The sequence below is a fragment of the Protopterus annectens genome, chromosome 4.part1 (assembly GCF_019279795.1).
Source record: "Protopterus annectens isolate FY-2018-M chromosome 4.part1, PAN1.0, whole genome shotgun sequence".
Lineage (NCBI taxonomy): Eukaryota > Metazoa > Chordata > Ceratodontiformes > Protopteridae > Protopterus > Protopterus annectens.
In genome coordinates, this window is record NC_056734.1 from 412,678,904 (window position 1) to 412,692,962 (window position 14,059).

Consider the following 14,059-nt stretch of genomic DNA (forward strand, 5'->3'; position numbering starts at 1 on the left):
ATGAAGGGATTCACATCCAGATCAAAGGAGGTCATTGTGCCCCTGTACTCCTCCCTTATCAGGCCCATGATTGAGTAAAATGCCCCATTTGGTATGTACCTCACCCGGCACTTGCAACAGCTAGAGAGACCCCAAAAGTACCTCACCAAGAGGATCAAGGGTCTCCAACATATGTCATATGCTGCCAGACTAAAGAAACTCCAACTCTATTCAGTAGCATACCGCCTACTCAGAGGTGATCTGTGCCTGACGTATAAGGCCATGTCCAATCAGGAATTGATGGACATGCTCCACCTCACAAAATCCAAATCCATCAGAACCACGAGAGGTAAAGATTTGAACCTCAGCACAAATATGAATAGGACTTGCTGGAGGGACAGATTCATAACTCAGAGGCTTCCCATACTCTGGAACAGAATCCCAGTTCATGTTAGGCAGAGCCCCTCACTGACTCTCTTCAAGAGAAATTTTGACGAGTGGATGGGAGATCGTAGGTTTACCCCAGGGGTCATCTCTGTGTCACTACTAGACAGAGGCACAGTAAACTAATTATATTATGTAAGGGGGTCTTCACTGTGTCACTACTAGACAGAGGCACAGTATTCTAAATCTATTCTGTACACTTTGTACCATTACATGGGGTGGCGAAAGCCACATCACTATGGCTAGGCTTATAAATGCCCCAGGGCAGATAGCCTAGTACCAAACTATGAAACTATAAAATGTATAGGGCAGCATTTTGAGAGTGGAGTACATTTTTAAATGATAGTTGGGAGGTGGTGGCAACAGCACAAGATTTGAGTACAAAATATACATTTCTGGCTACACCCCTGCTATTGTCCACCTACCTATGTTGCATAACCTTTTCCATTTGATTGCAGGTCCAAGCTGAAAAAAGGGCTTCGCAGCAGTTCACTTACTCAGTCATAGCTCTCAACTGTCCCTGATTTTAACTCAAATTTTAGCTCTGTCCCTCTTAATCTCTACTAACACTAATGCATTTTGGAGGAAAGGTGCTGAATTACACTTAATAAATAATGACAATGATTAAGAGTTACAGACTTATGTTCCTTCAGGAAATGTCTATGAATTCACATTCTCTTATTCTGTTAAAGTCTCAAGTTAATAGAACTATTATTTTAAAAGCGTCCCTGAGTCTGTTGAAATTTGTCCCTGATTGGTTGACAGCAATGTTACTCATATATTACACCATAAAACAAGTACAGAAAAATAGCCACTGGTTTATCATATTCAGAAATGACCAGAATGTTGTGTGATGCTATTACCTCAGTTTTTACTATCAGTCTTAATCATTCGCAAAGTAAAAGTAAGCATGCTTTCGAGCCATTCTTTACTAACAATGCTGCTAACGTTCCCATAGGTACTCCGTGCTACACTGTTCCCAACCTCCGCTCAGTAAAAGCCTGATTTACTCCCTTATTTAGTGTACTAACCTTTAAAGTATTCCCTCGATACGAAATGGTTTTGTGGCAACAAGTAACTTGGGAGGTTATGCTTAGGGCTACAGCCTTTGCTCTGTTTATGGTCGTATCTCAAGCCTTAATTTCGAGTTGTATGTAAATATCGTGCGGGCGGCTGCAATCAACCCAAGAAATAAAAGTCTGCACAGCGTGTTTGTGTGTTGGAGTGTGGCATGGGATGGTTTGTGAGTGAGTCGCTGTGCATGCTGGGTCAGAGTGTGATGGTGGTTCCTGTAGTAGGAAGCTATGAATCTTTATAGCTCACATTTAGGGCTGTGAGCACACATCAGAGGTATATAGCAATTTCTTCGCTTGATTTTCCCCATCTGGATCTGGGGATAGAGGGCTCGAACCCGCCGCCCGCTTTGGGAAATGGTGCTGAGTGAGCGGTGGGTCTCATGGCTGATCAGCGGAGCGGCCCGTTCGTGCTGATCGTGGGTGGCTCGGTTCTGTTCATGGTTATCTTGTATCAGTACGTGGGGCCGGGGCTGCCCCGTTACTGGTCCCCTGCTGGTGTGGAGCCTGAAGCAGACCCGTTCCCAACTCCTGATCCACATTACATTAAGAAGTACTATTTCCCGGTTCGGGACCTGCAGCGGACAGTGCCGTTTGATATCAAATCCGATGGGGTGATTGTCTTCCTACATATCCAGAAAACCGGCGGTACGACCTTCGGGCGGCACTTGGTGCAGAACGTACGCCTGGAGCAGCCGTGTGATTGCAGACCGGGTCAGAAGAAATGCACATGTTACCGACCCAACCGGCGTGAGACATGGCTTTTCTCTCGCTTCTCCACGGGCTGGAGCTGTGGGCTGCATGCAGATTGGACCGAACTCACGAGCTGCGTTCCCGGTGTGTTGAGCAAGAGGGAAAAAGCTGGCCAGGATCAAAGGTAAGTTGGCAGTAGCACCGGTCATTAGTGGACCTGTTTGAGCTGGGGTTTTGCTCTGTGGTTTAAGATGCTGGCGTTTTCCGTGTGTTAAATAAGTGTAAAGGCTGTTTATAATCTAGATGCGGTCTTGCTTAAAGTTTGTAGCCTGCAGACACAGACAATGTGCTATTAAGTTAGAGGCGTACCTGTAGTAAACAAACATGCTTGTGTAGTGCTCTGTGGCAGTTTGTGTGCTTCAGTTCTTGAACCTGAAAAGTAGTGCGGAGTTCGTATGGTGTCCCCGCATTACATTCTGCATACCTTTTAACTATCATTTCATACTACAAGTGTGTTTATGCACAGTTGTCCTAGGTCAGGTTTATAGATGGGCGAGGGCAGATGTGTGCTATTTCTTACTGGTCTTAACGTTGCTTCAGCTGTCTGCTCATTAACGTGGGGCTTTTTAAACTGTGAACTACAACATTCACAAAATGCGCAGAACCGCTTCTTAAAGTGGGGTTCGCTGCTGCCTCTGTATGAAATCAGAACAGAATTGGTTTTGCTTCCTTGGCAGTTCAGTCTCAGCGGTGATCTTCTGGGCGTAAGCAGCATGTTGCTGGTGGAAAGGTACGAAGCTCGAATTTGGATGTTATTGAAATCGTTAGGGAAGCTAATAACACCCAAGTAATTCTCTGGGCTTGTCCACATTTCACTTTCTCCATCAGACACTGCTTTTATATTTTTTATTTAAATAATATATTAACGTAAAACATTTTAAGTTTATATTCTAAAAAAAACGTTCAAGCTCTGTTATGGTTTCTCTATTTTTCAGTCATTCCTTCTGAATTAGGATTGAGCATTGAAAAACTGTACTAAGTGCAGCGGGTAGCTGCGACATCCTTTATGATGGCACATTCCCGGTGTCTTCATTTCAAATAATCAGTTAGAAATAACTAAGTATAGCTTCCGCACGCAAAGAAATGAAGCCCCCCTGTCTAATTTGGAGTTTCGTATTTAGCGTATTGATGTGACTGGGTGTACACCCAGTGTGGAAGTTGAGTTTAAACCTGCACTGCTAACCAAGATCAGGGCTACTATATTCAAACTAGAAAACTCAGGAGTGACAAAAGCGGGCCAGTACCAAATGACTCTTCTGAGCCTTTCATTGACGGTTAAAGGAGCAGCCCATATAGTTGCTGCGGCTGCTCTGCTTTCTTGATGTGTGTGTGTGTGTTTACGTTGTTCTATAGTATCGCCAGTATAATTTGTTGCTGCTGCTGTCGTTCCGTACTGCAGCCCTTGTTGCATTGTACTCGGGAATGGACCCCAGGCCCTGTCATAAATAGCATCCATGCATATGTATTAATGTGGTTCCTTCACAATGTCTGAATTAGTATGCTGCCCTTCTTGAGGTACTTGACACCAGTGAATTTAATAAATACAGACTGGCTGTCTTAATATAGTGCACATTGTTGTTGTTATAAATAATACAGTGCAATTGCTAATACGTTTACTCTATCATATTTTACAATGACTGTTCAGTGAATGTTTTTCTGCACCACTAAAGTTAAATGCCTAATTGCATACAGTATGCACATTTTCAAAACACATTCAGTATATGTATTTTTTGTTCTGAAGTATAGCAGTGGTGGAGAATGTTTTTAATAGCTCCATTTTAGTACAGTAAACATTAAGTGGAGAGTATGTATCTCGTCTTTAGAATACCGTTGTTTAGGTGTTGCTCTATACCATGCGAAGTGATGTCAACTCCTATCTATAACAGGTTTGAGGAAGCTTGCCTGTAGTTAAGGTGGTGTCTTAGGAGGATCGGGCTTCCTTTATCATTTTAGCTACATGCAGCTGTGAAACGATATGATCAGGCACAAATGCTTCATTAATCAACTAGCAACTTTTTATACAGCATAATAATCTTTGTTGCCTTCTTTCTGGTTGTGCATTTTGGAATGAACATAAGTTAGGCTGAGCATTCGTTTCTGACAAGTGGACATTTGTTTAATTGATGCTTTTGGTTCTACATGGAAAGGCACTAGTAGATATATTTTGGAATGCCTGAATATTGAAGCAGGAAATGGTTAAACGTAGCACTTGCCTACAGAATTTTCTTTCACATTCACAAAACTAAATGCTGTGGATGAACTTATGCCACCACCTGGCCGATACCTTTCAGAACATTACAAGGAAATAGAAATCTTTAAATTATTGTGTGTATGCCACAAGCTTTTTACAACCCAGGATGCACATTTGAAAGTATAACTGTGTTTTTGTGGTTTGGGGACAGGGGATGGAAATGTGCAACATGGTGTATTGTACCTGCCATATGTTAAGGCTATGGCTTCCAGCACACTAGACGGATGTTTGTCTACCAGTTTCCATTTACAAACTGCGCTGTTCTGATGAAGATGCACAACCAGACCAAAGCTCACTGGACTCTTGTATTCAGACTGTGCATTTTTAGTAGTATAAAATGTGTGTGCTGTTTGTCTAAATACGTATATCTGTATCATGTATATTTATATCTGTCATATACTTTTAGTTGGATGTGTGCTTGCACAAAATCATGTGCATCTTCTTGTGTAAATTTTGCAATGGGAAGTTTTGCAGTATGTTGTGTAAATCACAAAATCTGCTTTTTTACTGTATAAATGTGTACATTGTGTGTGGTCTCGATTGCTTTTAGTACTAATACCATCTCTAGTTCTAGAGTTTTCGTATACAAACTGTTAGGTATTATTGTCAAGTCATACTGAAAATACAGGAGTTGGTACAAGTCTGAAAACTATTATACATATCTTTGCCTTGTAGCTTTTAATATTCTTTGTATAATTTTTGTAAATACTTTTTTCACTTTAAAGTTAATATAATGCTATATCAGTATTTTGAAGATTTTTGTATATATGTCCATATCGTTAAAGTGCATAATGCATCAACCCGGTTAACAAGTCAGTAAATTTAAGCTGCAAGCAGAATTAGTGTTGTGGTGAAATTTTGTATGGTTCTACATGGTTGTTCTTTAAAGAAGTCTGTTTAGTATTACTTTAGGCATTTTCTATGATTTTAAAATGCTACAGAATGTTTTGTTTCTTCTTTCGTCTTTTTCCCAACATTATTCTAGAAATGGTTTCCAACTTGTACTAAAATGTAGTCTTTGGGTCAGTTTGCAGTAGACGACTGTAGCTGTTGATTTATGATCTTAATGATTTACTGTATCTTAAAAGAATGTGATCAGACTGATTGTTTTTATGATGTGCAAAATGTGCAAGAAACACTTTGAGATTTTCTTGTTAAAAAAAACGTAGGTTTTGTAAACTGTCACTTCATAGTGCTAGACAGTGGGGAACTGCCCGACACAAAGCTGATAATTTATACTGCACAGGCACCAAGGGTTGCCTGAATATTTAAAAGTTAGTTTGTCATCCTTGGAGATTAGCATTTTTTCACAGTATGCTATTCTGGTTCTTATTATATTGACTCTGAACTCTCTTCCTGACTGACGTTTTATAATTTCCTGTTTGCTTTAGACTATAGATACCACTGTGCAAAATAAAACAGAGCTTGCTTTCGCCATCCAAATCCTCTCTTTCAAGGCAGAGTTCAGCTAAGCAGCTGTTAATGTATCTGCTGACCACTGACACTGCCTTTAGCTGTAAAAGAAGACATACAACCTGCTGTCGCCTCTTGTCCACCCTTAATTTCATTGCACATGAGAGAATTGATTTAGAATGAAATGGCTGTTTATAGGCATGTCTTATTTATGTTGTTATTATGTTGTTAATGGAGACTGAACCTGCTAAAAGCGCTGTTTTTCTTTTATAATTTGCATGATATTGCTCGTTACTCTAGTTAACGTTTCATCTTTTCTTTGACTATTATCAACCAATTAATTTTCTTACTTTGGAAGTGGGGGGATTATACACTAGCGGGTTTGTTTGACAAATTTTGATTTGAGCATTGAAGTAAACAAGTGCTTATAGAATTTGAATTTTGAGGGCGGGAGTTTACTTTTCCTTCAAGTTTTATTTCTTACTAGGGAGAAGTAATTTTATACTGGAAATGTTTTATATAAAAATTTGCAGCTCCTCGTTTTGTGGTATGAATTCAGTGACTGGTTTATGGATGAAGATAGTGTCACTTGGTGGTAGGCTGGGGTGATAGCTGTGTTGCGTTTTGGTGGGTAAAACACTGTGTGTTGAATTTTTGACATAATTCCATGTGGTAGCCTTGCTGTTGTCTGTAGCTATGTACCCTTATGTTGATGGGATAATTATCACATCATTCACCACAGTCTGCTCACATAACCACACAGTTCACCACATCCAGATGGTGATTCTTATGCCCAGTTGCTTCAAACTGATCTTTGCCTATTTTGGGGAAAGTACCACCCAATACAGTGATTGAGTTAGAATAATAATTTGGGATGCACATCTCCACCTGCCCAAAAAGGGCTGTTGTGGAGATGTTTGCTTTACTTTCCTTGCAGTTTTTACATTTTAGATACTAGTGTGCCATTTTTGGGTAGCATGATGCATTGATTAGCACTGCTGCCTTGCTTGTTTACCATAAGTTTGGCTGTGGTATTTTTGTAGATTTTTTTATATCTGCGTGGGTTTCCAATTTCCTAATGCCTCCAAATCACTTGCTAATAAGTTAGTTGCTGATCCTTCAAAATGCCCACAAGTGCTTTGCTTAATGGTGTAGAAGTTCTGGCATTGGGGAATCGATGAAGTAGCATCAGGTTGGGTGCTTTGAAACTTCATTATGTGTTTTTGGTGAGCTGTACTGTAGTGTGAAAACTTGCAGTGAAGGTAAAGTGGGGTGTTAATGATGGAATGAAGGTTGCATGAAGTAATGCAAGGTAATCTACCTGCTGCTGGGCTGACTCTGTGTGTGTGGGGGGGTGCGCTCCATTTTGTGTTGCACTCGTGTATACAGTACTAGATCACTTGTAGTGGAAGTGGTTTAGCTAAACAGTAGGGCAAAATTTAGATTCACAAAGGGGGGCAACTTGATAAGTTTTTCTTTAATGCAAATATGTTCAGAACTGTTTGCATTAGTGTCTCTCACTGAGGAGTGTGCAATACGTTTAAAATGGTGGATCTAATGGGGATTTATTGGTTGTAACATTAATGACCACTTTAAATATAAATAGTACGTTAGACACATTTAGGTTTAACAAACAAATGCTGTTTGACAGATTTTATGGCAGAGCAAAGGGCTGTTAGTTACTTGGCAACTGAAAAATAAATCTTCAATTAGCAAAGAAAATGGAGTGTTATAAAATCTTGTATCATTACATGGTTATAATTCTTTTGTAATTTCATACATATATATATATTTTTTTGTCAGTAACGGCTGTGTAGTTAGGAAGGCATATGTTATTTTTTTGTCAACAGTTCCTCACTGTATGTATGAAGAAGCTGGCTTTCTCAGCAAATGTTTCTGTTAGTCAGTAACAGTTTCTAGTAGTGGTTAAGGCCCATTGCATGCAGTTGCTTTATGAGGTAGCTGGGGTGGGGTTGTCTAGTTAAGTGATCAACTTTGAAAAAGTAAATGTGCTTTTAATCTCCCTCTCTCTCCCTGTTCTGTGGTTTTGGATAGAAGGGCTTCATAATACTGTATTCGACTATTCTTGCAGCCTCGTGTAGCAGTCCACAAGAAAGATGCTATGGCGGGCTGTAGTACATAGTAAATTTGAGTACATGACTGCTTGGTTCTTGTATGATTAACCTGAGACTAGTGCATGTTTCTATGATTTACCTCTCCTGTTTGAATTGTTGCGTAGTGTGCTAATAGGCTGCTGCTGGTTTTCTTCTGTTAATATCTGTGATGCATTGGGATGGTTGGAGACTCTGGCTGAGAGAGGTAAATACATTGCATATTTCTCGAGCAGATGGAATGTGGGTGTGTGTGCTGTATGGTACCAGTTTCAGGAAATGTGAACACTGGTTCTAGAATCTGAAGAAAAGTGATGGGGAATGGATCTTGTTAAAAGGAAACACCACAACTCTGGGGCAATTTTGAAGGTATTGGTGATTTGCTGAGTAGTACAATCAAACAGTATTTTTTTTTCTTTAGGGTGTTGTATGATTTAACATCCTTCCAGAAGAGAGAGACTGCAGGAATACTTTGTTCCAACATACACATAAAGTCTTAATGGCGACAGGAAAGTAAGCTGGATGTTAAGCAGGGTTTCCAGTCCCAGACTGAAAGAATATGGTTAGACAAAGTGGGCCAAGCTGTCCTCCATAGATTGATAATGGGCAGACCAGCTAAGCCCTGTGAAGCCTAAGAAACTGCAATTCACCCAGTTAATTTGTTTTTTTGCCTTTGAGAGAGAGTGGTTAGACCTGAGGTAAATTTGCAGTTTCCTATTCTTTTAAGTCCAAATAGATTTTGAAAATAGTGAGAGACATGCTTTGCATAATGGAGCAGAAGTTTGTTCCAGACATAGGGAGTTCTTTAAGGCAGTGGTCACACCAGCAAGTTCTATTTCTTTCAGTATTGATTTGGGTCTCTTTGCTGTATTTGTGTTGCTACAAGTCTGTGGGTATGCAGTAGGTCAAGCATGACAGGGTTTTGTATAGATTTGTAGGTTGAGCAAAGATCACATTTTAGGAGACAGAGAGATGTGGCTTGTAGACTCTTGGGGAGCTCATTCCCAAGATGTTTGTGAGGAACTCATTCTGTTTTTCAGGTTGGATTAAGTATTTGGACTGGTACATTTGAAGGGTGTATTATAATCCAGATGGTAATGAATTTTATATATATATAGACAGATGTCTATAGGGTATTGGCCTTGAGGCCCTTATAAGCCTAGCCAAGAGTTTAGTCCATGTTTAGACAAGTCAGCACCCAAAAGCGCCTGTCCAGCAGACTTTCCCAAAGGCATTGGACATGTGGTCAGAGAAGAGTTCATTATTGTCAGAGTTGCATAGGTCTGTAATATGTCCTATTTTAAGGATAGGGTGTCAGTTATGTGGTAGGTGTGAGAGCTCTAGTTATCCAACATGTATGATCCTGTTTTTGGCATTCCTCTATAGACTATGAATCTGGCACCAAAATTGGTCGAGTTGGGTTATCTTGAAGAATCCAGAAATCTTCAGAGGAAGTTGGTGAAACCTTCAAGATGGCAAAAGTCCATAGACTTGGTCAGCCACAGACAATTTAATGTTCTCTCTTTAACATTAGACAAGTAGATGCCAAGTAGAAGTGGTCATACGACAGAGCCTTGGGGTACACCACTCTTGTCTAGCTGTCAGTGAGCCAGTTAGCAGAACAGTGGGTGGGCTATAATTTTTGTGGAGAGAGATTCTTTGTTTTGTCTTTATTTATTCACCCCCCCCCCCACACACACACACACACACACACACAAACAAGCAGTGTACCTTTATTTGGAAGGAGTTGTGCGTGGTTGCTTTGCTGGTATTATCAATGTGCCATCTTGTTTACATTACTGATTAGCTCAGCCTTACACCAGATTGCAGTTTACTTTCCCTTCTCTGAAGGCATGCTGTTATCCTATGATTACATACTCTGTTTCTTGCTGGTCTGAGAAATTCAAGTAGAGACTTGTTTTTGGATTCATAATTGCATGACTGCATTTTTTGGCAATGACCTTTGTGATGCTGCATTATACTTTACATTTCTGAAAATATCTTGGTAATTATTATGGACTAAAGGGGTGTGTGTGTGATATAAACTCGGATATTTATGCATATATTTGCATGTGTGTAATGTATGCACAAATGTATTTGCATATTGGCATTTTATAATATGTAAATTAGTATGTACATGTCCTGTATCTCTGGTGTGTGCGTGCATGGACCTACGTACACACTCGTACTTGCTTGAAGTTGTAATGTTTACATCAGGTTGTAGGTACCATGTACTTGATGTTTTTATTAAATGCCAGTTTAGTACCCACCACACGCACCAGGGATACTTTGAAGTTGGGTTAATCCAAAGTAAATTAAAATAAATATCTACATGTATAAAATAATTCTGTCATGTTTCATCTTATTTGGTAGAATAATCAGTTACCTATCACAAAAATTAATTTTACACATTGGAGTTTTGTTTTTGTGTCTTTGTTTTCACAAGGGTCTTGCATCCAAAATGTGTGTGTGTGTGTGTGTGTGTGTGTGTGTGTGTGTGTGTGTGTGTGTGTGTGTGTGTGTGTGTGTGTGTGTGTGTGTGTGTGTGTTTTCCCTCAAAATTAAAATGTACATTATCTTTACAAATGGATCAGAGTAAGAAATTGGGCCAGTTTAATCTGACCATCTCTTATCAAGGTTTTCCTAAGTACTGTAGGTATCTTGTAGGGCATGCAAACAAAGTCATCTTGTCTGATAATTGAGGTCATGCACTGTTAAACACTCAATTAGTTAACAATCATAGTTGCCCTTTGGGCTAATAGCAATGTGTTTAGGTATTTGTTAATGTATTGTGTGTTTTAAGAGGTGGGGGATTTGCCAAATGGGAGGTTTTAACATGTTCATGAGAGGCCAGATCAACAAAAGTGCAATTTACTGAGACAGCATGCATTCGAAGTAGTGCCATTATTAAGGTATGTAAAGCCAATGCCAAATGCCCTGTTATGTTTTCACTTTATCGCTCTCTGTTTCTAGATCGGACTTCACACCTTTAAATGGTGCAGAGATCCTCTACATCTTACTCCTTGTTTGGTGGTGGAGTGTTAATGGTCATTTTGCATGGTAGTTTTTTTGGGGGGGGGACCTTTCCACTCTAATGGCTCTGACTTAATTCGTTACTGCAGTGTTTGGGAAAGAAAAATGTGACTTTGATTTTTCTGACATTCTGTTTTGTTAGCTGAGACATGCTGGTTTACAAATGTGGATAAGTTAATAGAATCATGGTTTAAGACCAACAGGATTTTCAAATAATAATTGCCGTTCTCATGGTTATTCAGAAAGTTTATCCTCTGGTTCTTTTATAGGTCCTCGTCCCTAAGTCTCTAATAGACAATTTGCCATTTTGGCTGGGGTGATAGACAGCTGTGTTGCATTTTGGTGGGTAAAACACTGTGTGTTGAATTTTTGACATAATTCCATGTGGTAGCCTTGCTGTTGTCTGTAGCTATGTACCCTTATGTTGATGGGATAATTATCACATCATTCACCACAGTCTGCTCACATAACCACACAGTTCACCACATCCAGATGGGGATCCTTATGCCCAGTTGCTTGAAACTGATCTTTGCCTATTTTGGGGAAAGTACCACCCAATACAGTGATTGAGTTAGAATAATAATTTGGGATGCACATCTCCACCTGCCCAAAAAGGGCTGTTGTGGAGATGTTTGCTTTACTTTCCTTGCAGTTTTTACATTTTAGATACTAGTGTGCCATTTTTGGGTAGCATGATGCATTGATTAGCACTGCTGCCTTGCTTGTTTACCATAAGTTTGGCTGTGGTATTTTTGTAGATTTTTTTTTATATCTGCATGGGTTTCCAATTTCCTAATACCTCCAAATCACTTGCTAATAAGTTAGTTGCTGATCCTTCAAAATGCCCACAAGTGCTTTGCTTAATGGTGTAGAAGTTCTGGCATTGGGGAATCGAAGTAGCATCAGGTTGGGTGCTTTGAAACTTCATTATGTGTTTTTGGTGAGCTGTACTGTAGTGTGAAAACTTGCAGTGAAGGTAAAGTGGGGTGTTAATGATGGAATGAAGGTTGCATGAAGTAATGCAAGGTAATCTACCTGCTGCTGGGCTGACTGTGTGTGGGGGGGGGGGGGCGCTCCATTTTGTGTTGCACTCGTGTATACAGTACTAGATCACTTGTAGTGGAAGTGGTTTAGCTAAACAGTAGGGCAAAATTTAGATTCACAAAGGGGGGCAACTTGATAAGTTTTTCTTTAATGCAAATATGTTCAGAACTGTTTGCATTAGTGTCTCTCACTGAGGAGTGTGCGATACGTTTAAAATGGTGGATCTAATGGGGATTTATTGGTTGTAACATTAATGACCACTTTAAATATAAACAGTGCGTTAGACACATTTAGGTTTAACAAACAAATGCTGTTTGACAGATTTTATGGCAGAGCAAAGGGCTGTTAGTTACTTGGCAACTGAAAAATAAATCTTCAATTAGCAAAGAAAATGGAGTGTTATAAAATCTTGTATCATTACATGGTTATAATTCTTTTGTAATTTCATACATATATATATTTTTTTGTCAGTAACGGCTGTGTAGTTAGGAAGGCATATGTTATTTTTTTGTCAACAGTTCCTCACTGTATGTATGAAGAAGCTGGCTTTCTCAGCAAATGTTTCTGTTAGTCAATAACAGTTTCTAGTAGTGGTTAAGGCCCATTGCATGCAGTTGCTTTATGAGGTAGCTGGGGTGGGGTTGTCTAGTTAAGTGATCAACTTTGAAAAAGTAAATGTGCTTTTAATCTCCCTCTCTCTCCCTGTTCTGTGGTTTTGGATAGAAGGGCTTCATAATACTGTATTTGACTATTCTTGCAGCCTCGTGTAGCAGTCCACAAGAAAGATGCTATGGTGGGCTGTAGTACATAGTAAATTTGAGTACATGACTGCTTGGTTCTTGTATGATTAACCTGAGACTAGTGCATGTTTCTATGATTTACCTCTCCTGTTTGAATTGTTGCGTAGTGTGCTAATAGGCTGCTGCTGGTTTTCTTCTGTTAATATCTGTGATGCATTGGGATGGTTGGAGACTGGCTGAGATTGCATATTTCTCAAGAGCAGATGGAATGTGGGTGTGTGTGCTGTATGGTACCAGTTTCAGGAAATGTGAACACTGGTTCTAGAATCTGAAGAAAAGTGATGGGGAATGGATCTTGTTAAAAGGAAACACCACAACTCTGTCTGGGGCAATTTTGAAGGTATTGATGATTTGCTGAGTAGTACAATCAAACAGTATTTTTTTTTCTTTAGGGTGTTGTATGATTTAACATCCTTCCAGAAGAGAGAGACTGCAGGAATACTTTGTTCCAACATACACATAAAGTCTTAATGGCGACAGGAAAGTAAGCTGGATGTTAAGCAGGGTTTCCAGTCCCAGACTGAAAGAATATGGTTAGACAAAGTGGGCCAAGCTGTCCTCCATAGATTGATAATGGGCAGACCAGCTAAGCCCTGTGAAGCCTAAGAAACTGCAATTCACCCAGTTAATTTGTTTTTTTGCCTTTGAGAGAGAGTGGTTAGACCTGAGGTAAATTTGCAGTTTCCTATTCTTTTAAGTCCAAATAGATTTTGAAAATAGTGAGAGACATGCTTTGCATAATGGAGCAGAAGTTTGTTCCAGACATAGGGAGTTCTTTAAGGCAGTGGTCACACCAGCAAGTTCTATTTCTTTCAGTATTGATTTGGGTCTCTTTGCTGTATTTGTGTTGCTACAAGTCGGTGGGTATGCAGTAGGTCAAGCATGACAGGGTTTTATATAGATTTGTAGGTTGAGCAAAGATCACATTTTAGGAGACAGAGAGATGTGGCTTGTAGACTCTTGGGGAGCTCATTCCCAAGATGTTTGTGAGGAACTCATTCTGTTTTTCAGGTTGGATTAAGTATTTGGACTGGTACATTTGAAGGGTGTATTATAATCCAGATGGTAATGAATTTTATGACAGATGTCTATAGGGTATTGGCCTTGAGGCCCTTATAAGCCTAGCCAAGAGTTTAGTCCATGTTTAGACAAGTCAGC

The 14,059-nt window shown here is 39.7% G+C and overlaps 1 protein-coding gene across 1 annotated transcript in view; it reads left to right on the forward strand.

Annotated features, from left to right (window-relative positions):
- The first annotated feature begins 1,688 nt into the window (after positions 1-1,688).
- HS6ST1 (heparan sulfate 6-O-sulfotransferase 1) overlaps positions 1,689-14,059 on the forward strand; it is an 886,905-nt gene continuing 874,534 nt past the window's right edge. Inside the window, exon 1 of the mRNA XM_044070227.1 lies at positions 1,689-2,373. Coding sequence (XP_043926162.1) covers positions 1,880-2,373 — 494 coding nt within the window. The 5' untranslated portion in view covers positions 1,689-1,879. The remainder of the gene's footprint in view (positions 2,374-14,059) is intronic.